Source organism: Poecile atricapillus, chromosome 9, assembly GCF_030490865.1.
Source record: "Poecile atricapillus isolate bPoeAtr1 chromosome 9, bPoeAtr1.hap1, whole genome shotgun sequence".
Taxonomy (NCBI): Eukaryota; Metazoa; Chordata; class Aves; order Passeriformes; family Paridae; genus Poecile; species Poecile atricapillus.
Window position 1 is genome coordinate 18,004,116 of NC_081257.1, and position 25,956 is coordinate 18,030,071.

General features: G+C 41.8%; 1 protein-coding gene across 20 annotated transcripts in view; it reads right to left on the reverse strand.

Annotated features, from left to right (window-relative positions):
- Nucleotides 1–4,774: 4,774 nt before the first annotated feature.
- Nucleotides 4,775–25,956, reverse strand: part of MAGI1 (membrane associated guanylate kinase, WW and PDZ domain containing 1) — a 330,591-nt gene continuing 309,409 nt past the window's right edge. For 7 of the 20 annotated variants that reach the window (XM_058845491.1, XM_058845489.1, XM_058845485.1 and 4 more), the window contains 8 exons: nucleotides 25,396–25,588; nucleotides 21,872–22,165; nucleotides 18,512–18,715; nucleotides 13,909–13,999; nucleotides 13,730–13,793; nucleotides 12,585–12,731; nucleotides 11,307–11,445; nucleotides 4,775–7,650 (listed from right to left, as the gene is read on the reverse strand). In XM_058845491.1, the coding sequence (XP_058701474.1) occupies nucleotides 6,950–7,650; nucleotides 11,307–11,445; nucleotides 12,585–12,731; nucleotides 13,730–13,793; nucleotides 13,909–13,999; nucleotides 18,512–18,715; nucleotides 21,872–22,165; nucleotides 25,396–25,588 (1,833 nt within the window). In that variant the 3' untranslated portion in view covers nucleotides 4,775–6,949. Of the gene's footprint in view, nucleotides 7,651–9,241; nucleotides 9,331–11,041; nucleotides 11,446–12,584; nucleotides 12,732–13,729; nucleotides 13,794–13,908; nucleotides 14,000–18,511; nucleotides 18,716–21,871; nucleotides 22,166–25,395; nucleotides 25,589–25,956 lie in introns of those variants that run through there. The other 13 variants (XM_058845502.1, XM_058845500.1, XM_058845486.1 and 10 more) reach the window with 8 other exon arrangements.

Sequence of the window (25,956 nt, forward strand, 5' to 3'; positions counted from 1 at the left end):
GTCAATCACTGCTCTCAGCAAAAGGAAGCAATCCTTATTCGGAGGTCTTTGGGAGGAAACTCCCTCCTGGCTCTGGGATGTTCCCAGAGATGCACTCAGGAGTGAAGCAGAGCTGTGCCTACCAGCCCAAACTACTGAGTGCTGGAATAAATACAGCCCAGCAGCCCCCAAGCCCCAGATGCTCCAGTTTTTTGGGCAGCTGGGAGGCACCAGGCAGGGATGTGCCCAGCAGGTACAGGGTCCCTCACACAGGCTTGTGCCACGCTCCCAACATCAAAACTCTGTGTGCTGTCACTTTAAGCACTTCAGAGCTGTTTACAGTTTGCATATTTGCGTATTTTTGCATTGTTGTCACACAATTAAGCTGAGGACTCTTGACCAAGAGCACAAGGAAATCCAGTGGCAGTCAACTTTCAACCCAGGTAATCGGTCAGAGGTTTAAAACACAAATTGGGTGCATGTGAGTCAGGCACTTTAGGAAAACACAGTCAGTAGTTTCCTTTATAAAGAATTAAACCTTTTTCATGTTAGCATATGTATATTAAGTGACATGAAGTACCACTTTTATAAAACAATACTTTTCAAAGACCAATGAAGAACTGGTTTAGACTTTTTCTCTGAGGTTCTGGCAAGATTATTTCATTTTGACATCCCCAGCATTTTGTCTAAAAACACCTATTTCATCAGGTTATTATTTCAACTAGAGAAGGGACTGGAGAAGGAAAACAGATGTCTGATGCATCCTTAACAAGAAACAAGAAAACATATGCCATGAATGTTTTCATGGCCTTTTCTTTTTCTCTTACTGTTGTTACCATGCAAAGAACGTGCACAGGAATCTTTAAACATCTTCTAACCATTCAGTAAATCATTTCACAAAATAATGAATTCAAGTACTGTGAATCAGCCCCCAAAATGTAATGACTCTTTAGTTTTCATGTCACATCTGGAAACCAGTAGGACATGGTACTTGGGTGCACCTTCAGAGGGTGATTCTTGGCTTTTCCTCAGCTCTCCGTGCCTGTGGTGAGGACCTCTGTTTCCACAGAAGAGGAGGAGCAGGACATGCTGACCATGTCTGCTGCAGGGTACAGCAGAGAAACTGCCTCGTGTTCTTGGAATCCAGCCCTGTGTTACACAACTGCAGTTCAGAGGTTACAAAGGCAGAGGCTTTGCCAGCAGACTCCACACTTCAAAGCCGTGGCAACAATTGTTGGATCAAACAGAGAGGAAAGAAGTTGCCTGTGGGTCCCCGAAGCAAACTGGAATCTCATGAAAGAAAAAACAGGATCCAGAAAAATCTTACTGAGAAACAATGAGAAAAACCCCTGCTCATTTATATGGAACAAAAGCCCGAGTCCTCAAGAAGCTCTCCAAGTTGCTTCCACATCCAATCAATATTTTCTTTAACACATATGGAATGAGCCTCAGCCAACTTCCTCCTCCAGACATTCCTATTTCTGATTATCCTTAGAAAGAAGCAAGGCAGCTAATTCAAAATCTCATTCATACGAACACGAGCCACCAGGCTTGCAGGGACAGTCTCACCATCCTGTTTCCCTGACTCAACAAATTGCTGCAGATAAGCTCAGCCATACATCCAAATGTGAGCACACATATGGCCTTAGCTCACAGCAGATGTGAGGTGATGTCACATGGGCTCAAACCTCCAGTGACAGACAAAAAACCTGAAGACTGAAATTTTTTACAAATGCAAATGAAAGAAAGGAAATTTAAGACTGGTCATGGATGACACTGGGGCAGAGATGAAGCCTGGTCTACAAAATCTACATAAGCAAGGTGGAATTCCCATTCCATATAAGCCTGACTCTTTCTTACCATCAGCACCAAAGTCACACCAGCTTAGGAATGGACCAAAAGCACCTTGGCTGAGGCTTAATGCCAGCAATTTGGATTTGCTTGAGTATGACCTCTTCCTCCTGCTGCAGAAAAAACCTCCTCAGAAGTCCTCTTTTAAGAAACTCTTTACTGCAAAATATAAAGCTAATGAGACTTCTCAAGGAGATGAAACCGCCCCCGTTTCAACTTCAGCATCTTGAGGCTCAGACTGTTCCTTGAAAGGGAGGATTTGCAATGCACATGCTGCCAAAGAAGATTTGCTGAGGATAAGAGCCTCCTCATCTGTCCAGTCAGCAACACGGATGGTGCTGTTCATCTCTGCTGCCTCAGTGAAGAGCTCATCACTGCAGCTCACGTTATCACCAAAATGGGTCCATGCAGAGATGTCTGACATTGATGTAGAAGGGCCAGGGCACACATTATTTTCTGCTGAATTGCCAGAGCTCATCTCCTGGTGCCTCTAGACCCAGATATGAAAGTCTAAACTCTGCCAAAATACGGGGGTAAACACTGCTTGAGCCTGAACCATGCATAAACCTCACTGGATTTTAATGGCTTTTGCACCCTATTTTGTAGGGTATGCTTGGGGTATTTATAGGGAATTCAGACACAGGAATACAGGAACAGTATGCCCTAAATTTTGGAAAGAAAAATAAAATTTCTGAATTGAAGCTCATGTTTGTGTGTCAGACTGTCCAATCATGGTGAGCCCCAGCCACTGAATTCCTACATTCATTAAGCAGCAGTCCTTGTGACACGATGTATTTCATTCTCCTCTCTGTCCTGAAACCCCAACATTTCCATTTGGGTGATATTTTACTGCCTCTTCATTACATACCAGGAAGGAATGCTGATGGATTAGCATCACATCCAAAACAGAAACTGGCATCATCTCAGACTCACGCGATTTACAGCAACTACTAAGTAAATTGCGATACTTTTTTTAGTTTCCACTCTTCCTTTTTTAGAAATAAATCTTAAAAAAATACAATCCCAAAGGCCTAACAGGCACACATTTACAGATGGCAGCAGTGAGTCATAAATGACATCTTTTCCTGGTACTATTTATGAGAGCCAAAAAAACTGAACATATTATGAGCCATTTATAATGTTCTTCAGCAGAACAGTCAGCCAAGAGACAGAGCTGAAAGCCTGTTGTAACAAAAGGTATCAAAGTGAGGAGGAGAACAGTATCTATAATTACTACTCCAGTGATAAAACAAGCATATTACAGCAGATGGTTTAACACAAGATCACTATTAAATAAAACACTGGCTCCAATGCCAAGGGATGAATATTCAAGGAGTGAACTGAGTAAGTGTATAAAGGCAGCAAACACAGCTCAGTTAACCCAGAAGTTACGTGCAAGACTAACTAAAGAGATCAAACCTCACATAATTCTCCATGTTGGCTGAACAATCCCTCTGCAGTCAAAACTTTCACAATTAGGAATTAATCAATGCAAATGACAGGACTGAGCATACTGATGGCACAGGAACTTGATCATGTCTGACTGATAAAAAAAAGGTGTGAAACTCAACCCCAAAACAAACCCAAACCCTAACCAAATCAATTTGCAGAGCTTTTTCACGTACCACTTCAGAAACTTCCCAGTTCTTCATAAGAAACAGATTCTAATTCATCCTCTTGGCAGCTTCACAGTTGTAGGATGTTGTTTGACAAAACAGGAGCCAAGTTACAATCTAAAAAGGGGTTCTTTTCATTTTTAGAAGTTTTGAAAAATATTTTTTGGTTAAAAGTAAGGCTGGAATTAATTACAGTGACTAAGGCTGCACCAGAGAGTATGGAGCTGCAATGCTCATGCTGCAGAGCAGGGCTCCAGCTCTCAGGGGGTTTGGAAGCAGTAGAAAGGATGCCACCACTAACAAGGCATTTTGAATTTTGTTTTTCAACTTGTAGCGTTTTTTTTTTTTTAATTAAATGTTTCTGTAATTTTGGTATTATATATGTAATATCTTTAGCTGAGACTCAACACTTCAAAAGCTTGAGACTCACCTACTCATTTCCGTAAGATCATTTGAATTTATAACATGAAGAGAAACAGTAGCAACAGCAGAAGGTACAAATGTATACCAATGTATACCATGACAAAATGGTTTCAGGGTAAAAAGGCATTGATCATCATAAGAGATTAAAATTTAAAATATCCAAACACTTTCTCAGTGACCCTTCCATACCCCTAAGGACTCAGACTGCACCAGACAAATCCCTTTGAGGATGCTGTGACTGGAAATACAAATCCTTCACTATAGACTCTCTCTAGCTGCCAGGACTCTCAGCAGGTTTCCTGAAGTTTCAGGTAAACAGGCGAGTGGAGCCTGCTGAACTATGCAAGACTTGAAAGTAATTTTAAAAATATATGTAATATAAACATTTTTCAACCTTAAAAGTCTTTCTACTTTCTGCATTTTAAGAACTAAGACGGGAGACATAAAGCCTTAGTGATGTGTGTATATATATATATATATGTATGTATGTATGTATGTATATTTGTGTGTATATGTATATACACACATACATCACACACACATATATATGGCACCAACAACCTCCACAACAGCAACTGAACAGTTGCTGCCTTGGTTTTCTATGGTCACACGTGCCTATGTGCTATGAAGAATCCATAACACAAACCTCAGACACAATGACAGACCCTGCTTCACCTAAACCTTTCATTTCTGACTATTTTAGGGGAGGAAATTTTATCCTGGAAGACTGGGAAACTTTGCTTTAAGGCTTGTCAAATGATAATACATATTTAATGGATGATTAATACATATTTAATAGATGGCCCTTGGTGACCATAACCTACGGTTTTATTAATTTAGGCAGGGATGAATAAGTAACATTAAGGTGTGGTTCTTCCTTTATCTTATCACTACACTCGCATGCATGCTTTGTATGGAAAACTTTATTTGATAATAAAAATAGCATTCACAGACTTTCTCCTTCTTTGTTGCTACATCATATACATAGTGTCTGTTCCAAGGAAAGAAGCTCTTACTGGGTAAGTCCACATCTACTCGTCCTAGTGTTATGTATAAACCCAATTAAGTCAAATAAAGCTATGAACAATGTAGTATTTATATATGCATAGTGTTTTATAAAAAAGATTGGCCCACATACTGCTTTTCATCAACACAGAAAAGAGCATTTTGCCTATAGCATGTTGCAAGAAATGATGATTGGAGAATATAGACTGCATACAAGTGCTTAATAATACATAAGCAGGCCCACCATGAAGAAAGAAATGATATTCAAACCAACAAAAGCTTTAGAATTACTGATACAGTCTCCCATTTTAAAACAGCTTTACATACCTGATTCAGTTTACATTAAAATATATCCCCTGAATCAAATTTTTTCCATTTTTAGAAATATAAACACTTAATCACATTCCTCACACCTAAATTTTGTCATAAATCCTCTTTTATACAAGAAAAAGGCAACAGTTTTGTTTTTTTTTTCCAACAGGCTCTATTAATTACAATTTCAACTGTACACACAATGATTGGCCATCTTCTTTCTTGGTTTTGTTTTTACAGTACCATGGCAACAACAGTGATAGACTTGCAATGGTTTTGTGTTCATATGGAGGATGTGAGTCAGTATACATGTACACACCAATGCACTGGAAAAAGCAGCAGTTTACTTTAGTGGTCCAACAGTAACGGCAAACATTTTGGCTCAGCTAGGCAGTAATCCATTAAATCTTAGACCAATGCTACAGCAGACTTACCACACAGCTTGCAAATTTAAAAATACAACTTAGAAACTTGCAGGTTTCTCTTTTGCTGCTGTTCTTAGACTCAAATTTACAGCATATAACCAGGTATGGATAGGCTTCTACAACCAGGTTGTCCCACTGATTGCCTCTTTCAGCCTGTGATTTCCCTTTGATACTTTTTTTTTTTTACTTTTTTTTTTTTCTTCTTTCCTCCCCAGCAAGTGCACTCCTTTTGTCTCAGTAAGGATGAACCAGTAAAACAACAAAAAACCCAACCCTTTAAATACAGAGCAAGAAGAATTGAGAGCTTTTGGAATTTGGCAAAATAAAAGCCCACTGGTTATGCCTGAGCAGAAGGAATACACCTGCTCCGAGCAGGGGGACTGTGCTCCCACCGCATTGTGCCTTGTCCCAGAATCCCAATCCCTCCCCTTGCTTCCAAGCAGATACACAATACCATGCATTGCTGTCCATATACAGCTGGGAGATGAGCAGGGCTGCTGCCTTAATGACATAGCATCGTTACATGTTGCTGAGGCTAATGAGAGCTCAACAGTCCACGTTAGCGTGTGGCACAGGCATGGTGGTGACCAGTCCTTCTGCCTCTGCGCATCCTGTCCAGGGGGCCTGAAAGTATAAACTGTTCATGGAACAAACTACAAATTACATATTGTAAATCATCTTGTGCTGTGTGGGTTTGGTTGCTTTTTTTTTTTTTTTTTTATTTTTTAAAATTATTTATTATTATTATAAATATCCTTCATTGAAACAGTAGTCTCTTCATACAGTTCTTGCAACTTTAGGAACATTTGTCTCTTTCCTTTTTAATTCCTTCAGCAGGAGCGCTCCATTCCTACTGAGATGAACAATTTTCTTCCTTCCCCACCCCCAACCCTTAAAAAATTTCTACATACAGTGTAGCAGTGAGTCACTAGAGAACAGTCTGGATCAAATTATTCAAACTTGGTCATAAAATCCTTTGCCTATATTATATTACTGGCTACCCCCACTTACTATATTGGGGAGGGGGGAAAGTAGCCCAATAAAGGAATTATTTTTAAGAAATCTACAAAGAATGTAGAAACAAAATTTTATAATCCTTTAGGACCAACATTTGGCAAGTAATTAAAAAAAAAAGAATACACTGAAAAATACTTTCTTTAATATTATACATCAGGCACAATGCTTTTTTTTTTTTTTTTGTTATAAGATTTCATCTGCATAAACGGTTTGTAGGATCAGCAGGCGGCGGATGTCTCGTCGCCTGCGAAAGCCAGGTGGTTTCACTCTCTCCTCCGCTCCCTTGGTGTGGGGAAGGTGACAGGGACCCCGGGGAGCCCCTCAGATGCTGAGGTCGGTGCTGCACTCCTTGTAGGGCCGCCTGCGCTGCTCGGGCAGGTGCCTGCGGCTCGCCTCGTGCTTCCAGCCGGGGTCTTCCCTCTCCCGCTGGCCGGCTCGTTCCTCCCTGAGCCGTCTGTCGGGCGACCTCTCCCTCCGCCGGTCGGACGACTTGGCCCGTCGGTCAAGGGAGCTCTCTCTTCTCCGCTCCGGGGACCTCCTGGGCTCCGTCAGCCTCTCCAGCGACCGCCGCCGCCGGCCGGGCGACCGCTCCCTGCGCCTCTCAGGAGAGAGCTCTCTCCTCCTCTCCAGTCGCTCCCGCCTCTCCAAAGTGTTGTCAGCGCTCCTTGTCCCTTCCCTGCGCTTTTCGGGAGACCTCCTCTTCTGCCCGTTCACCACAGCCCTCTCTGGCTGCCTTTGGTGCCTCCTCTCCGGCGACCTCTCCATCCTCCTGCCTGGCACGTGGTCGTTGGTTTTAGAAGTCCCATTCCAAGTGTGGTGTTCATTGGGATGTCTGCTAAACTCTCTGCTGCCTTTTAGGTCTCTAACGTAAGTCCGCTTGTCCCCATGTTGTGATGATTTGTGAAGGTCTGGTGGATAACTGGACTCCGATGATGGGTGCTGCCGTCGGTCGGATGGCGCGGGTTTCATTTCCGATACATTTTGTGAACCTGTGGCGGGACTGTTCCTGTCACTGCTGGGGTCTGAAAGAAAATAACAGCAAAGGGTTTGGTATTGATGCCTTCCGCGGTGCTGTGACACCACTTAGCACTCTCCAGACTTCATTAGTGACAAAAACAAACAACTGTTAAAGCAGTCAGCGAAGGCTAACCGAAGCTTTTGTTAATTTAACTGTGAACAACGAGAGTTACAGGTTAGTACTGGTGCTGCTCTGATCGTTAGCCATGTTTTGGTCCAAGCTGATCTCATCTTTATGCTCTTCTGGGCATGGGGCACTTTACATTTTTCCCCAAGCCCAATTCATAATGTTTCGGTTACACTACATTCTTTCCAGTGGAAAAAAAACCATTGTAGTTCAGGTTGTTGTCTGCTTTTTTTTTTAATAGCTTCCAATAAAGAGGGCCTTTAGGAAACAATTTTTGTCTTTTAAGACATTATAAAGAACTGCCTTCCAGGTGTGGGAGGCCTCGGTTCAAATAGCAGAAAATGTAGAGAAAATAGAATTGATTATTAAGTTTCTACCTTGTAAAATAACATTTTGAAGGTGTGAGAATTAGACCGTAATCATGCCATTTCCATTTCATTTAAGGCATAGCTTAATCTCACTTATTTCTACCGTGTTATGTAAAGTCCTAGGGTAGATTTTGGTTTTGCCACAATGATTCAAACAATGATGACAGTAGTTATGATTTTTTCATATCAAAGCAATGGAAAGATACTGTAATATGTAGGATGGCTTTGACTCAAATCTAATCTCCAGTTCATTATTTTTCATGTACTATTTGAGGTAAAATACAGCTGAGCTGCCTCTGCAAGACAAACTGCAAAGCAGAAGTAGAAAAAGAACATCCAAACTAAACCCTAGCCCTGCACTGCAGCTAAGCTACAATTACTCCCGTCATTTGTAACGGATGTTTATGAATGATTCATTACAAACACGAAATACATTAAAGTAGCTGCTCTGCCTTAATGCAAATGCTGCTTTTATTTGCTTATTGTTTTCTTTCTTAAAGTAACCCCTTCGTGGCAGCTTGGCTGGCATTAGCCACTTCCTTATGCTTGCACCCCAACACCCACCTCGAGGTGGAATGCCCTGATAGCAACGACTGGAAACCCTCACAAACACTAGTGGGGATAGGCAGATTTTTTTCCCTCTTTTTCTCCTTTTTGCCTTCCCTCCCACCAAGCCAGACCCTCTACATCATTTATTCCTCCTGCCATCATGGCAGGTGTCTCCCATTTGATGGCATTGCCACTCCTGAGCTTGGGAGGGTAGGTGTGTCCATGGGCTGTGATTTTTGTGAATTCCAAGTGAAACCCACGTTGTAACTCACACGTGGGCAGCTTGGCTCTATTAGCACTTTCAGGCCACAGCTGGGGATGGGACCACGCTGCTTTCCTGTGGCTGTAAGCACGTGGCTTGTGGCAACCTGCCTATCACACAAGGTACAAGCGAGGTTCAAACATGTCCTGTGGAGAGTGTACTTACAATTTGGGGGACGCAGGGTGTTCGGGATGAATTGCTGTACATATAGAATATAGCGAAGCAGAAAAGCAATGTGAGGGAATTAGGCCACAGCACAAAAACACCTAATATTGATTTTAGCTACAAACCGTAGTTTGATTATGGCCCATAAGGTAGAAGCAAGACTCCCCGAGCTTGTCATTTCTCATACATGCAGCGATATTAGGAGGTATCATCGCTGAGGAAGGAAGAGCCCAGCACCAAGAAAAGTAAGAGAAAGAGAAAGAGAAAAGTAGAAAATTTAGATTCCCTATAATAAAGATGAAAGAAAGAAAAATCTACATATTTTATCTTAGAATAAAGAAAGTTTATTTTTCCAGTCAGATTGTCTAGGCTTCACCCAAATATAAGGCTGCAAAGACAGCAGTTGTTATTATTGTGACATAAAGAGACATCTAAGAGGTGATTCAATAACCCAGACAACGAGAGCATCCATTCTAAAAGACAGCTGGAACAGCGACACAGAATGTCATAGAAAAAACATTAACAATCAAACAACAACGAAAAATAAAGTCCACCAGAGACCACAACATTAAAAATAAGTACAAAACTCATTACAAAAATATACAGCCTCATAGAGAAGCACGTTCCAATCAAGTCAGAAAAATATTGGAACTTAACATTATTAGAGGAACCATTTGCGACTGCAGCGAACAGAACAAAGAGAGAAAGGAGTCCCAAATGTTACAAGGATATTCTTTACAGTAGTGCAACCCCTGTATATTAAATCCTTGCTTGGAGAACGAACGTTTAGTGGTTAGCATTAGCCAAAAGAAAATTGGTGATGGATTTCCATCCTCAGTGCAACAGACATATGCTTTGAGAAGTGAAGCACTTAATTTACAGGGTATTTATGCAGTCTAGCATATGATACAGTACTGTACATCCAAAGGAGTATAGGAAAAGACAAAAGTAGAAAGAACATTACAGAATTTCAGTGCCATCATTGAACCTTCTGGTGTGCTATTTATATTACAGAAGTGTAAACCCACAACTTCCCTTCCATATCGTTAAAACACTTCAATTGTTTGTTGGTTATACTCTGAATTGGTCATTTTAAGTTAAATAATGAGCAGACTGAGCAGAAACCCTCAAACATAGTACAGCAAATGAAAAGAAAATCTAGTTCATAAATTGTGCAGAAGGGTTTTGTTTCTGGTGTTAGGGCATGGAGAGAATGATAAACACAGAACTTACTGACACAGAAATAACCCAAATACGGGGAGGAAAGTATAAAGGACATCCCTTCAATCATCAGTTTCTATAGAAACCTCAAAGACCTTTGGTTGGGAGTAGCCCTCCATCGAGGGCACAATATTTGACAATTATCTCAAATAAATAAGACATAATTATAATATTAAATAGTGTGCTAAGTTAAGCCACCCAGCAATCCAACCTCCAGGGGAAGAAAAGGAAATCTAATGCAATTCTTAGTAAGAAACGAGGACTGTTTCCCCCAAGACAGACATGAGAGCACCTTTTCATAACCTCCTCACCTTTTCAGACCTCACAAATTAACTAGTTGAAACCAGCAGACTGTTTAAGGGGGAAGAAAAGGGCTCAGGAGGCCAAATCAATATATTTTTGCAGTAAAGCTTTTTTTTTTCCCTTCTTTTTCTCAAATAACTTTATAAATATTTACATAAATATTAAGGAAAGGCAAAAATCTCATAAGCCATCTCGGCATTCATGTCTATGGATACAGACAGAAACTAAGAGAAAAACCTAACCAAAAAAAAAAAAAATCACTGCTTCAGAATAGCAACTTGGGATCCCAGTTTTTGCATTGATTAGAAGAAGAGATCTATGTGAAACAACTATTCAGCCGCTGAGAAACAGTTTGGCACAGTTCAATGACATTCCTTTTTTGGCTGGACAAGACAGTAAGGTTTGTTTTGTTTTGCTTTCCTCTCTGATCACCAAAAAAATACTGCTATGGTGTTCTTGCCTTACACTGCGCCCCAAGTCCATGGAAGCAAGCAAAGGATGAAATGTGTAGAAAATTCAGCACAAGCGAGGCAATTATATGTTGCAAAGGTTGGTAAGACACTGGTGAGAAAGGAAAATAAAAAAGAATTCCCGCTTCAGATCTTGAGACAAATATTCATGGAGTGATGCCAGGGAAGAAAGGAATGTTTTCATAGTTTGACCCACCATATTCTGGGACAGAGCCATCTCCACGTTTCAGAAACAGGCGGACCTTGCGGCCACCATTTTTAATCAGTTCGATGGCCCGGGCGTGCTTCATGTTCTTGGTAGTTTCTCCATTGATCTCTAAGATTTCATCACCAATCTGCCAATGTAAAAAAGAGACTATGATTAGAAACAAGGCCCCACGAGGGTCCCTATCAGCACACCACAAGACAGTGGCCATAGCAAAGCTGGAACAGCTATGCATCAGGTGAAGCTAAACATGTCCAGCTCCTTCCAGTGACCATCCACAGTGTACAGGAGTCTGGGAGACACGAAGATAATGGAGAAAGCTTGAGGTACCAAAATATTTCACTGCTTTTCTGCAAAATCACATTGCAATTACTGTGCTTCTCAATAAGTGCAGTGTTAGAACTGCTGCTATTTTATTTAATTTTGATTATTTGTAAAGTCTTCAGTCAAAGTGATTGCTTGTTTCACAGTCTGCTCCAACCGGGATGTTTGTGGAGCTTTTTCAGGTCTGTTTCTAACTTGGATATAGACACCTACTATGAATCAGCAAAGCTGATTCTGTAAATATAATCATTTATCAGCAGAAAAAAACAAGGCTTGGCAGAGCTTGTCAAAGCCCTGACTTGCATAGGGCAGCACTGACTTTTGCATTATATTTTCATCAGCAAAAATTTAGGACCCACAGATCTGCCCCTAGCACAAGACTTTTGAAAATGCCCTTCACATTATATATCTAGAGACAATGACGTATGCAGGGAAGTTACAATACACCTCTAACAGAGGTCCTAGGAGTACATAAAACCTGTCAAATTATTTTTTCAGTAGGCATTTTATAACATATGCCCTTGTTATAATATTTGTCGTTTAGCTGATACGTGAAGTTAACAATTAATCTTAATCAGAACCTACATTATGATTTTGTAACCCGTGGGCCATAGACATGTTCTGTCCCCTGTCTGCTCACTAGCAGGCAAAGACTGTGGCTGTTCCATTTTCACTGCTACACGTGAAAGCCCCATGGGCTTTAAACAACAGATCATGTACTGGAGTTTGGAAAGCAGTGCTGGAAGAAGGGGGTGAAGTCTTCCACTGAACACACACTGCTGTATAGCGTGTACCAAGGGTGACAAGAGATGCCATCAGCAGAAGTAAACAGGAACCACTTTCAGTTCACATTTGATTTCCCTTTTAGCTGGCACAGCAGAAGGGAGAGGCAGGGAAGTCAGCTTATTGCAAAGAAAGGTGTTTTTAAAGCTGGTTTGTGCCTACCCTCATTTTCCCACATCGCTCAGCGGGCCCATCCTCAGCGAGCCGCAGCACGTACAGATCCATGTTGTACTCCCGGCCACCTCGCAGGCTGAAGCCAAACCCTTTGGCTCCTCTTTCTAGCTCAACAGTGTAAAAGTCTTGGTCCTGCTGGAGAGAAGACAACAAACGCCCAGTCGAACAGAAAGTCAAATACTGCTCTGCTCTCATGTTGGAATTGTTCAACCAATGTTTTGTTAGCGATAATTAGAAATGTGAAAACCAGTTGGATTTTCACACATAGACCAGGATTTGCTGCTTCCTCAGACCCCACTCTGCAGATTGGAGTTCTGGTGGTTGGTGAAGGGCTGTTGGAATGAGTGGGCTTGGCCATGTCCTGCGGTGCTTTTTTGGGCACCCCTGTTACACAGCACCTCCCATGCCCAGGGCAGGAAGGGACATTTTGGGGAGGTGGTTAAAGGTTCTACTAACCAGGGAAGGCAAGGACAACCTCCCTTCCAGTGCCAGCTTTAGTGCACTGTCTGATGGCACCTGGGGTGAACCTGTGCCATGGTGCTAGTTTTCTGTGCTGTTACCACATCATTTATTCCTCTGTAAGAAGCTCAGAAGCCTTTGCATTGTTTTTGTCAAATGCTACTGTGGAGATGTTTCGAAGTCCCTAATGGAAGATGTTACTTCTGGGATGGCCAGTGGCAAGGAAAGCTAACAGTGAGATAGATAATCTCTCTAATAAGATGCCGTCTCTGCAAGCTGGAACACTCCGGCTATCGCCCCTTATTAAGTTTTCCTCTTTTTTATTCTCTGAATTTATCATTTGCACACAACAATACCTTCTGGAGAGGCCCCTCAAAATAGACAATTCAATAAACAAACACATAAATTATTACTGCCCTAAAAATGTCAGCTCTTTTTTTCTTTAATTTTACTCCCTCAAAGTCTCGATGAGAATGTGTTGGAAATGTTTCTCAGCTGAAACAACAGCAACACATATTAAGAAACTAATCAGCAAATTCCTCTTTCTTTTCAGCAGACTGAGGGAGAGCAGCTTCTCAGGAGGAATTTTCAAGGGAAATATTTAAACACAGCCCTCAAGCAGATTGGAAACAACAGTCTGTAGTAAGCAAAACAATTAGAGAGGTACTCCTTACCTGTGCTGCTTGGGGTGGTTTGAAATCATACTGGGATTCCTGCTTTGGTTTGGTGTTGCTCCTGCTGTAATGAGTAAAAGGGAGAGAGGAAAAATACAGCTCATGGCATGTGAAAGTGATGAGGAAGTAGCTGAAGAGAGAGCATGTCAAGATGCCCTCCTTAAGGAAAACAATCTGACCTGGTCTCCTGTGGTATTTGCTGAGGAGTATGTGTGGTTGTGATTGTAGCAATTTTTTCTGCATTGGTCAATAAAGTAGCATTGGAGGATTCTGCAAAATAGATTTTGCTTTTATTATGAGGGAACATCATTGGCTATTCACTGAAAGAAAAAAAAGAGTTTTGCAAAAGCATTTCACTCAAAAGCATCATTATATTGTTTTTATAGAACTGGAGATGGGGTCAAATTTCTTAATTCCCCAAATTAATATCTTAAGTATGTATATGAAACTGTACACTCAACTGGAAAATTTAAAAAAAAAAAATTGAATTAGGAAATCTGGATTGGAAATCCCCCTGATCATTAGACACATTCATGAAGACCCACTTGTATGTTTTGTCTATTGTCTGAACATATGAATTCCAATCAATTAAGTCTCTAAGTATTGTAGGTTTGGTGGGTTAATTTTATAGTAGATATAACAACTATTCCAGGGATTATAAATTTATCAGTCCTTCCTCCATCAGAAACTGCAATCTCCAGTAGAATTAGGCTCTTATCCAATACCTCACAAGATGATATTGAATGTGGCTAAACCCCAAACTTAATGAAATCCTTCTTTGAAACACAACCCACTACTGCCTCAGCACTGAAAGCAGGAACGTGAAGCCACCTGTACCAAATGCATCAATAACTCTGGGTAGCACTTACAAAAGGGTGCACTGAGAGAATATAGGGAGCAGGAGTAACTTCTAAGCTTCATTTCTACCATGGTAAAGGGCTCTCAGCCCAGCATCACCTTTGCAAATTGCAGATTTCTTTAGGCATGGAAGGAGGGGCTTCAAGGACAGGTCCTGTCTCCTGCTTCCCACAACTGAGATGGGAGCAATTGAAAAGTGACTATGTAGACGTCCCTCCCAGAATGGCATGGCAAAATATTCCCCTTGTCGTTCTGGAGCTGCATCAGAGACTTCAGCAGGTGAGTTAACCCCAAACTCACTTGAAATCCTACCTAAAATTAAGGTCATGTCAATGCCATTAGCCAAATATTAGCAACACAGAGACGGAACTCTTCCATATTGAACTCAACATGTTTTCCAGAACCATACATTGTACCAATCCTGAACTGATACTAGTACTGAAGAGCTTCAAATGCTGAATTTCTCCAGAAGCCAGCAGTTTCTGAAAACACCCTTCCTCTCCTGTGGGAGTTTAACTTCAGAGGAAGTCTCGGTGGTAACTCCATGTACACCTTGATGGTGCTTAACCACACAAATGTTCAACACTTATGATGGTTGCACTTGGAGAATGATGGGCAGAGTCAGCAGAAACACCCACTCATCAGACATGGCATTCCCTGCAGTGGCAGGCACCTGCTCCTTTGCAGAACAGCTCTGTGTCCAGGAGACCCCCTCTTTGTGTCTATACCCACTGTATCCAGGAGAGAACCACAGATTCCAAGTAACTACAAAATACTGACCATGATCCACCTCTCAAGACCAAAATCTAAACTGAATACACAGCCACTACGACAACAGTGACAAAAACTGGATGGAAACATCTGGGTCTCCAACATAAAATTACAAGGCCTTCTTGTTTGCCTCTCAAATTACAGGCATCCACTAATTCATTTTACTGGCTATGGAGAAATCTGTTATTATTAAACAGAGTTCAGCTGTAATACAAAATTGCAGCAATGGGAGGGTTTTTGCTTGAATTAAGATGTGGTGGTCATGGGCTTACTTGGTCCTAGGAGTTTAATTTACTTCATGGATTTATATTAACTCTGGAGAAGTCTAGATAAGGGGAAGCTTTTTCCTTTCTGTAGCTATTTGCATGTCAAGGGAAATTCAGGAAAGGGGACAGAGAAAAAGAAGAACCACTTAGACAGATGGGTGCAACAAGGGCACAGCTCCTTAGCCTGCAGTGCTGTGCTCAAGTTAACACACCCAAACCCTCAGCATATGGAGCTGAAGCATCTTCCAGACCAGAGCTGGCTTGTGTCCACTGGCTCAGAAAGCAAGAGAGGCTCCTAGGTCTGCCTGCACCTCTCAGTGTAGGCATGAGCAAACCACACCCTTGTGGTGATGTGCCACTGACAGCTGGCTTGTGTAAGAGGAGATGCCCTTCCCTACGTGCAGTTGCACTGTTGGGGGTTAAGAAATAATTCTGTTTATTTTGTAAAGACGCCTTGATGTTAAAATCTGTCTTCTACACAAGAAAGACCCCAAACATGGTTAAAGTGTTCTATATTCATCCAGAACAAAAGCCTCTGAAATCCTCCACAAATATTTGGAGATCAGATGAAGATGGGCTTCAAAGAGAATGCAAGATTCCTACCCTTTAGTAGGTCACACTAATAATACCAAGCAGAGCAACAACACATCTTTGGTACAGATGTATCTTCACACCACTGTACTGCATCTATCTTTAGCCCACCCTCTCCCATGAGTCAGGAGTTGTGCATAATTTTGCCAGTGTTTTAGACATTGCTTCAGGATGCATGCCAGCCACCATGCAAAACTGGAACAGAATACAGCAAAAATTATCTTTAGTACAGTTATAATTGCCTGTTCTAAACCCTATATATTTCATTGATTCCTTGCCCTGTTCCGCCCTAAAACTCTCAGTCACCAATTGCATGCCTAATCTGAGCTTGTCCTCTTCCAGCATTCTGTATCCTTGAATCTGCTGGAAGTGTGGTACAGCATCATCATTTCATTGCAAATACAATCCTGCAGTCATCTGTGGCAATTAACTTGTGCAAGACTTATTACAAAGCAAAAACTCTTGGTGTTTTTAATAATGTTAGAAGAGATTAGCAGTGTGAGTTTATTGTGAGTCTTGTGATGCACCTCTGTTTCATGTTTATCTGATGAGTGGTTTCTGATTTATGCTCCCCCCTCCCTGAAGCACACAGACCATTTATATTTGCCAAAAAACATTCAGAAAGAAACATAAGAAAACAACAAATCAAGAAGAGCATACAAAGACATCAAAAAGAAAACAACATTGAGACCAATTTCTTGTATCTCATGGGGTTTTAGAGCAAACCCCTCAGAGATTTTGAGAGTGTTGGGTCTTACTGTCTTTTGGAAAATAAATGCAGGTAATTCTATACAAAGATGGCAATCTGACTTGGAATTTCAAAGTGACAGAAAATAAAAAGACTTAAAGCCTGAATTGCTATGAAAGCAGAGTTGATTCCTTCCCTAAAGACCAGCTTTCCATCCTCTCCAGGAATACGTGATGTCAATCACAGGTACATGTTTTTCCAACCTAAGCAATTTACATGATATTTGGGACACATAATTGCATGAGCAAGACTGGCTCAGCATTTATGTCAGGAGGTTATATTCTTAAAAAATTCTTAAATCATTCAGAAGTTGTTTATTTCTCAGATGATTTAGCTTTTTCAGAAAATAAGCCCTTTATTTATTTAAAGGTTCACCTTCCTTTTTATCAGATACTGAAATACAGGTAATGAACAATTCTTCTCCCAGTTTATCTTCCAAAATAGGCATGCACAGGCCAGCTCAGATGTTAGCTTGATTCACAGCCATTTTATTATTCATGAACACCCTATTTGCTCCAAGCAGCAGAGGATTATATACCATTTGACCTGGTACCCACTAGACAGTAGGAAAATAAAGCTTTTGTGCAAAACAGATCACCCTAAACAGAAATAATTTATAACCAGATCATTTCTCATCCTGGTCTGTGGGGAGCAATGTGGAAAGGTTTCTGCCCAACAAGCTCTTACTTTGAACCCATCCATGGCAGAGAAGAACAATAAACAAAGAAAATACTTAGAATTTAGAACAGCAATTTTAGTTCTGCTGCAGATACTTTACCAGGTTTCTGATCAGTTCCTATCCAGGGATCAAGCTAGGGATTAGTTTAATGGAACTGATATATAACACAGATGCTTATTTTTATTAAATACTTCAGTGACCTGAAATCAGCACGAAGTGTCAACTTATTATTAGGGAACCTGCACATTCCCTCTCATCTGAAACAGTGAGATCCTGTCTAGGGTAAGTTAAAATACAGCTTCAGAATACAGCTTCAGAATCACAATTTAAGCAGTCATTTAAAATGTACTGAGCTTGCTCTCAAAGCAACTTACCCAGAATAAAAGCAAATCTGCTTTTAAAACAGCTTAAAACATGTTGAAGTGTTTATCTTTTTCTGTGATCTCTTTATAGCCTGCTTGTGTCTATACAAAGCTTCAGGAATCCCACATACTAACAAGTGATTCCCAAATATTCTAAAGCTGCATTATGAAGCTAAGAATCAAACCCAAGTGTATTGAGAGATCCATCAAATTTATGGAAGATCATTTTAAGCAGGGAATCATTTTAATACATGGAATGCAATATTATTTTTTTATTTTTAATTTTTTTATATTGAATTAGCACCTCCCTGTTAAAAACCAACCATCTCTACAAAAAGAATCAAAAAATAAAGCTATGGGAGACTCACAACTTCCCTCACCGCTAACTCCCAAAGTGGGAGCGGAAATCGAGTCCTCCACGGCTTGGCAGCTCCAAGTGACAGAAAAAGCCCGGGGAACAGAACCAAGAAGGGGGTCAGGTAAGACAGCAGGAATCAGATACTTTACCATCTCCTGGAATGATGCGCAGGGTGACGGTGTTTCCCGCTTCCTTAATGAGGTTGACGATGTCTGAATGCGACTTGTTGGTGATGGAGCACCCATTGACGGCCAAGATCCGGTCGCCTACTTTCAGCTTTCCACAGCGGTCTGCGGGGCTCCCTTCAATTATCCGACCTATTTTGTGAGGCATGGCCACACATGCATTTCCCGCTTTTGTATTGGTTTGGGGGTTGTTTTTGTTTTGGTTTGGTTTTGGTTTTGGTTTTTTTTTTTTTTTATTGTTTACGTATGTGGGAATATGGTGAAGGGGAAAAGGAAAAAAAGGGTTGAAAAGGGAAAGAGAAGGTTAAGGGTTAATTAATTAATGCATCAAGCAAAAGTTATTATAGGATAGCTTTGCTGCCAGTGTTCAAAACATTGGCAATCAACTAGTTGAGTGCACAACACTTAACTTCTTCCACAAAAAGGTGTTTTGTTAATCCCTCAAAACTCCCCCCAAGTGGATTTCTGCTAATAAATGGTGCAATTTTTATTGACTACAACTGCACTCAGCAGCTCCATTATAACCCAAATCTGATTTTGTTTTTGAAGAAAAAAATTGAAACTGTTTGTAGAAAACTCAACTTTTCTCCTCCAAGATTACATCAATGTCAGCCTCTCTAGTCCTTCCCTAAGCCAACTGCTGTTCAAGCTTCTGCCAATGTTTTGTTCTTTCTCAATTTAGAAAGATAAAATCATTCTAGGCCTAGGAGGGAATGTGGCTCCCTTTCTACCACACAGACCCACTCTATCAGCGCTGCATGGGGAAGCAACATGAAACGTTTTTCTTCCATTGTGAATAAAGGTACTACCAGGGAAGGCACAGGACCACTACAGATGGGCCAAGACTGACAAAGGAAACCTGTTTGGTGCCTCCTCAGCCTCTACTAACCCTTCCTCTTTTATGATCTTAGATGGCACCAGGTGAGAACAAAGAAGGAATAAGGTTCTCCTCATTCAAATACCTCTAAAACCACACACAAAACCATTGAGATGTCTGACACACAGAGCGAGAGCACTTTAGGATGAATGTGTTCTGGAGACAAAATTCTCCTCCTGCTCCATGCAGTTGTTTTGTTTCAAAAACACTGGGCTGCCCACAACATGCAGAATTAGGACACAGGGGATGCACAACATCACTCAGATAAATCCAGTGAGCTTTCTTACAGCTCCTTTACGTGGGCAAGAGGCCTTGGGGCACACAGCACATGGTTAAAGCCATGGGGTACACACAGTGGCCATCTCACACTTTGCATCCACAATACATTCACCCTCAAGATGCACTTTCCCATCGCTGCTGCAGTCTCCATTTGATTAGTAGTTTTAGAGATATACACACACATGACAACACTAGAAAGACCATAAAGAAGAAAAGGCTAAGACAAGGATATGTGAGGCTGGAAAGATGCAATGAAAACTGGCAGAAAGTGTTAATATTAGTTACAAACATTAGGGAGATTTCCTTCTTTTTTTTTTTATTTTGCCATGATGTTAGAAAGTTTCTCTTTCTGGTAATACAAAACCCCATCCAGTTTGCAGGCTGTTTTGAGGATATGAGTTTCTACTCTATCCAGTCCACTAACACAGATGATAGAGCCCACACCAAAGTGACCAAGGTGGGTTTTAGAACCAGTTTGGCCCATCTCTAAATGCTACCCATAAAAGAAATATACTACAAAGCAGGTCCAGAGCAAGCACCAGACAGCAGAGGGAACACATCTCATGCGGAGTGTTAGGAAAAAACTGAATATACTTGAAAAAATTAAAGGAAAAACAGTCACAGATCAACAGATCTCCTTGGGAGCCCCTGCACAGAAAACTTCCAGTTAGCAAGTATTTTTGGCTAAAGCAAACACAACTTTTTACAACCTCAGGTCAAGGTTTCTCTGCAGAGAAGAGTTACAGCATAGTCTTCATACAGTAAAAAGTTATTTACACATATTTGCAAATCTGTTCAGAAGATAAAAGCACACCCTCTGTTCTAGACTGTGTTCAGTTTAATCTGTTTTACATTACACCACTGTGTAATGCACCAAAACACCTATCTTGGAAGAGCAGTTTCCAGCACCAAGGACAGTGTGAGAGAGCCCAGAACCTGAGAACTGACAGAACTCAACACACTAGTTTTATACCACACATTTCCCCCTTGAAATCTCTGATGCCAGACTACCCACAACTCTGCTAGAAATGGCCTGTTCTACATCAACACCAGCAAAGGAGGCGGTGCTCCCTCAGTGTATTACTAGGGGTGCCACTGATGGGCCATGGCAAGAAATGTCAAAAATAAAGCCTAAGAGAATGAGGGAAAAGCCCCAGGAGCACTCAAGCTGCACAGGGAGCTGCAAAAGCTGCAAAATGTTTTCTCTGCAGATCACAGCACTGCTGTGAAGATGGCCAAGGAAGTTCTCTACCCTTCATTTCCTTCCACCCCTATCACATACCACAGACTAAGGGAACACCTTCTTTTACAAAGTACAAGTGGATGCTGCATCCGGCCTCATTTTGGAGGAGATGGAAAGGGAAGGAAATAACATCTCTGACTGGCTTCCTCCTTGTAATGACACCTCTGCTTGAGAACAAGCTGTTCTGGGCATATTTGCAAAACCAGCTTATATACATCTCTGCAGCAACCCCTGGAAATGGGTGTCTGCCTAGCAGAAAGACTGTCTTCAGACAGAAACCATGACCACCTCTATTAGGTCAGGATATTACATGTGACATAGCTTAAAGTTAATTTCTTCCTACTCTGAAGAAATGTATTTGGGAAGAGGTGAAATGGGTAAAAAAAAAATCCTGTTCTTTTAACAGTATACCCCATTTTATGTCTCACCAGCAAGCACTATTAATTAAAACTTTCCAGCTTGCTCACAACATAATGATGATCAGAATAACCCTGATTGCCAAAGAGGAGTTAATCAGTTTAAGCATTACTGCTTTTAAATCCACTGGCTTTATTCCACCATCACAAGACATATTTCATTCCACCTGCTACATTTCTGCACGGGCAAACGGCATCACTGGGAGGATCGCCAGCTGCTCCTCTGAGACCAAACCCCAGAGAGGCTCTCCCAGAAAGTGAGCATCAGGAGCTGCCATTGGTGGCACTGTAGCTCTTCAGGTTGGCATTTCTTATTTCGCTTTGCTCAACTCAGTGACAAACAAAACCCAGGAGGCAAACACCTACCAAGTCTTTGCCTCTGATTGAACTATTAATTACATAAATTGGGGCACGCTCGCAACTTTTAATTAAAGAGGTCCCCCCTCGCCTCCTTGGGCCGCAAGCCTTGCAGCTCGCTTGAGGTGCAATTAAAAACACGCAGGACTCACCGAACGTCGTCCCTGCCTCGGGCCTGCTCACCGACGAGACGATGACGAAGCCGAAGCCCTCGTTCTCTCCGCGGCGGATTTCCACGTCGTAGGGCTGCACCACGGTGCTGACCACCCCGCTGCCCCCGCCACCGCCGCTGCCGATGCCGCTGGTGCTGCCGCTGCCCGAGCTGACCGTGTTGAGCGAGTTCTGGCTGCCCTGCGGCGTTCGCTTCTCCTCCGTCAGCGAGGCCGGCTGGTTGCTGCTGTGGTGGGAGGAGGCCGGGGATGGGACTTCATTCTCTGCCTTGGGAACTGGGGACGGGAGAAAAAAGACTTCAAGCAGGCTGTGCTATTTAGTGCTTGGAAACAGCTGTCTACTGAGAGAAGGGTGGAAGAAAATCACCTGCTTTGGTCTGTTATACCATGGCCATGCTTTCAGATGTCACCACCAACAGCTCTGCTCAGTGGTGGCACTGCCCACACACACTCACCCTCAGCTGTGTGCAGACAGGACATCTATCCAAGGATATATTCAGCCAAAGCCATCCACTGCCTACCTGCAGCCTGGTTAAACCACTGCAGTGCTGTGTGCTTGGATGCTCTGGAGCATTTTAAACCTGTATTACACCAGTTCAAAGGTGTCTCCTCTAGCTATTGCATCCCCACTTCAGTTATACACGTTCAACCATATGTACATGTATATGCACAAGCCACAAGGACAGGCAGTAGTATCTCCCAACAACATCTTTTGTGTAGTTTTAAACTGAAAGCTATCAATTAGTGCACTGACTGCCTTTGATCAATGGGATCTTTAGTAATAATAATAATCTCTCTACATGAGCAAAACAACTTGTGAACCATACACTTCTGGACTGAAGAACCAGCAACTATCATCTGTACAGTCTGGTACAGATATTAAATACTGTTAACATTAATAATAAACAAGTGTTTAACAGCAACTGAAGTTGGAAGGAGTATTAGTTTAAATTTAATCAGCTGCCACAAGGCTTGAAGAAATCTCAAAAAAATTGCTTAGTCTAGACTCTGCTCGAGTGAGGGCCAGCTATACCTAATATCAGTCCTGACAGATGTTTGTCTAATCAGCTGTTAAATATCTCCCCAGGCAATCTATTGGTTGTGATATCTGACTTAAATCTTCCCTGCTGCTACATAAGGCTATTATTTCTAGTGCTATCTAACAGGCATATGGAGAACATATTATTCCCTTCCTCTTCGCAGCAGCCTCTTATAATCTCGGGGAGTTTAATACCTCCTCTGCTTTAAGCTAAAGAATCCAAATTTGTTCAATATTTCCTTTCAGACCATGTTTTGTAGAGCTCTCCTTATTTTCCCTGGTCTTCTGGACTCCCTCCAGTTGGGCTCTCTCCAACTCAACTATGTCTTTCTTGAAGTGCTGGACCATATTGCACTAAGCCATCATCTGCTGGGAAATCAGGAGAGTTCCCCCCTGCCTACAGCCCTGCACAGTCTTTTTCTTCACCTGAACCAACCTCAACACAAAGCTCGTGGCCCACAACAGCTTCCACTTCTTGTTACTCAGCCTGTTCTGTGCAGTCCATTTGTGCAGCTGAGAGCAGCATATTGCACTTGTCCTTGCTGAATGGCTGCCTCTGCTAATCAGGTCACTTCTCCAGTTTAGTGGATCAAAATTAAGTTGAAGATCTTAAAAGCATCAGCAAGAAAATGGATGGCAAACAAAATCTAAAACTGTAAAATCATGATGTAAAAAAAAAAAAAAAGACTTTAAAATATCCTTGGATAGAAGTCCTGTCTGCACTTACATACTCAAAAAGTATGTACTAAATACATAGCATTCTTCATATTAAGAATACAGGAGCATAAAATTCCCCCTAAATGAATCTCAGGACAGAGAGTACTCATTTAGGTGAACTATCTTTTTCTACTGGCATACAGATGACAGGAGGAACAAGGGACCAAAATTCAGGAACAGCCTTCTCTATAAAGTCATGCTGAAATTTAAAAGCTTGCAAATATAAGGGGAAAGAAGGGATTCTGAATAATTTATCCTAGAGTAAGTGTCCACATTTGCAATGATTCAGAAATAGCTCGATCTGCAGTAACATGCCTCTGAATGAAATATCAAGAGAGATCTCATGCATCTAAATCTTTCATGGTAATTTCCAGCCTGGAGGCTGTAAAACTGCATAGAGAATCTACACACAAAAACAATACCAAAATTCAGCTGCCCTTCCCCTTCCTCCCAATGCTCTTCTAAAGCTTCTCTCACACCAGACCTTGGTCAGGAACTAAAGAGAGGCTGTCAGAGGAGAGCCATAACCTGGCATTTAATCCACACTGGGAAGAAGGAAAGAAATGAGAAGTGAAAGTTTATTTATTATTGTGCAGAAGGAGCTCAGGCCTGGATAAGAACACAGAGCTATTTTAGAGGTACTCTTCTAGTCCTAACTTCCACTGAGGACCTAATTTCCAACCTGAAGGTTATTTTGATTCTCTCTAAGATCAAACCACATCACTGCCTATTTTATCTGATGATGCCTACACTTGAAAAGCTATATAATATCCTCTTTTTTTGACAGAGTTAAAGCAAATCCCACACCTCAGTTCCTAAAGGTACTCAAAGGGACAGGCAGCACTCAATAGTTACTCTCCAATATTAAACATAAGGCCACATGTTATTTTGAAAGCTCATGCTTGTGTCTTCATATTCTCTGCTATCATGACATTTTTCAATCACTTATCTGGGTGCCACAACACACCAGGCAATGTCACTTCTCTTTGCATCTTTGTCTTTCTGCCACCTTCTTTTTTGTTCATTTAGATCCTACACTTGTGCAGTGTGTGCACAATGCCCAGCATAATTCAGCATACAGAGAACTCTCTAGATCTGCGCAGCCTGGTCTAGTGGAAGGTGTCTCTGCCCATGGCAGAAGGGTTGAAAATGGTTGATCTTTAAGGTCCCTTTCAGCCCAAGCCATTCTATGATTCTGTGACAACAAACACACACACCCTGGCCCACCAGAACCAACATTTACAGTTTCCCATCCTGAGGTCATTTGACTACATGTTGAAGTTTCCCTGAGCCTGGGACAGCAGCCACTACACACCAGAGCCCTCACTGGCTTCTCTGCCCTTTCATCCCCCTTCTGTGGACTCTTCATCATCTTTTCCCTCACTCCCAGTTTAAGCACACATTAGTTTTGGGAAGTATACAAAAAATACAAGCAGTTGGCTATACTGTATGTTTGCTGCATAAATTGAACTAAGAATTAAATATTGCAACTGAACAGTTCCCCATTTTATCAGCATCCTTATGAAGACTGGGAAAGCCAACTAAGAAAGCCTTGACTGGGAAAAAAATACTTGAAACTTATTTGATCAGGAACAAAAAAGACTAAAAACAGGCAAAAGTGGAAAAACAACAGTACATCCCTTGAGTTTTCCCAGCACTAGAAGTTTTTTTTTCTTTCCTTAGACCATTTGCTGAACAGATGGGATCCTGGCAAGAAAACCTACCCCTGCAGGGTGATACTGCAGCCTACCTGTGTAAACCACTTTGCGCCTGACGGTCAGATTGACATGACCTTGTTTGGCCGCCTGTTGCATAAGCTGGACCACAAGCTGGTGTGATTTCCCCACCACAGGCGTCCCATCCACACAGATCAGTTCATCACCCGACCGCAGGCGGCCGTCGGCGTCAGCAGCACCCAGCGGTACAATGTGACCGATGTAAATCTGAGGAATTAGCACAGGAGGAGAGAGATAAATGAGAACCAGCTCAACAGCCAGCTGGAAGCAAGGGGCACTCATAGTTAGACCCAATTTAGTAGGGACAAGGAATTGTTGACAAATGTCTGCTGGTCAGGAAAGTTGCTCCTGTGAAAGTGGCTCTATGTGACTACAGCACATTGTGGAATTGTAATAAATTGATGTCTTGTTTCTTTAGGCAGTCCACTGACTCTAAGGACAGACAGCCTTGGGAAATGTGTTCAACGAGAGAGTGACCAGACAGAAGATGGTTAAAAGAACTGAGGGTCTTGTCAGGGAAGCTGAGATTGAGTTACCCTTTCAGTTGCCTGCAGGGTTTAAAAGCTCTGCACCAC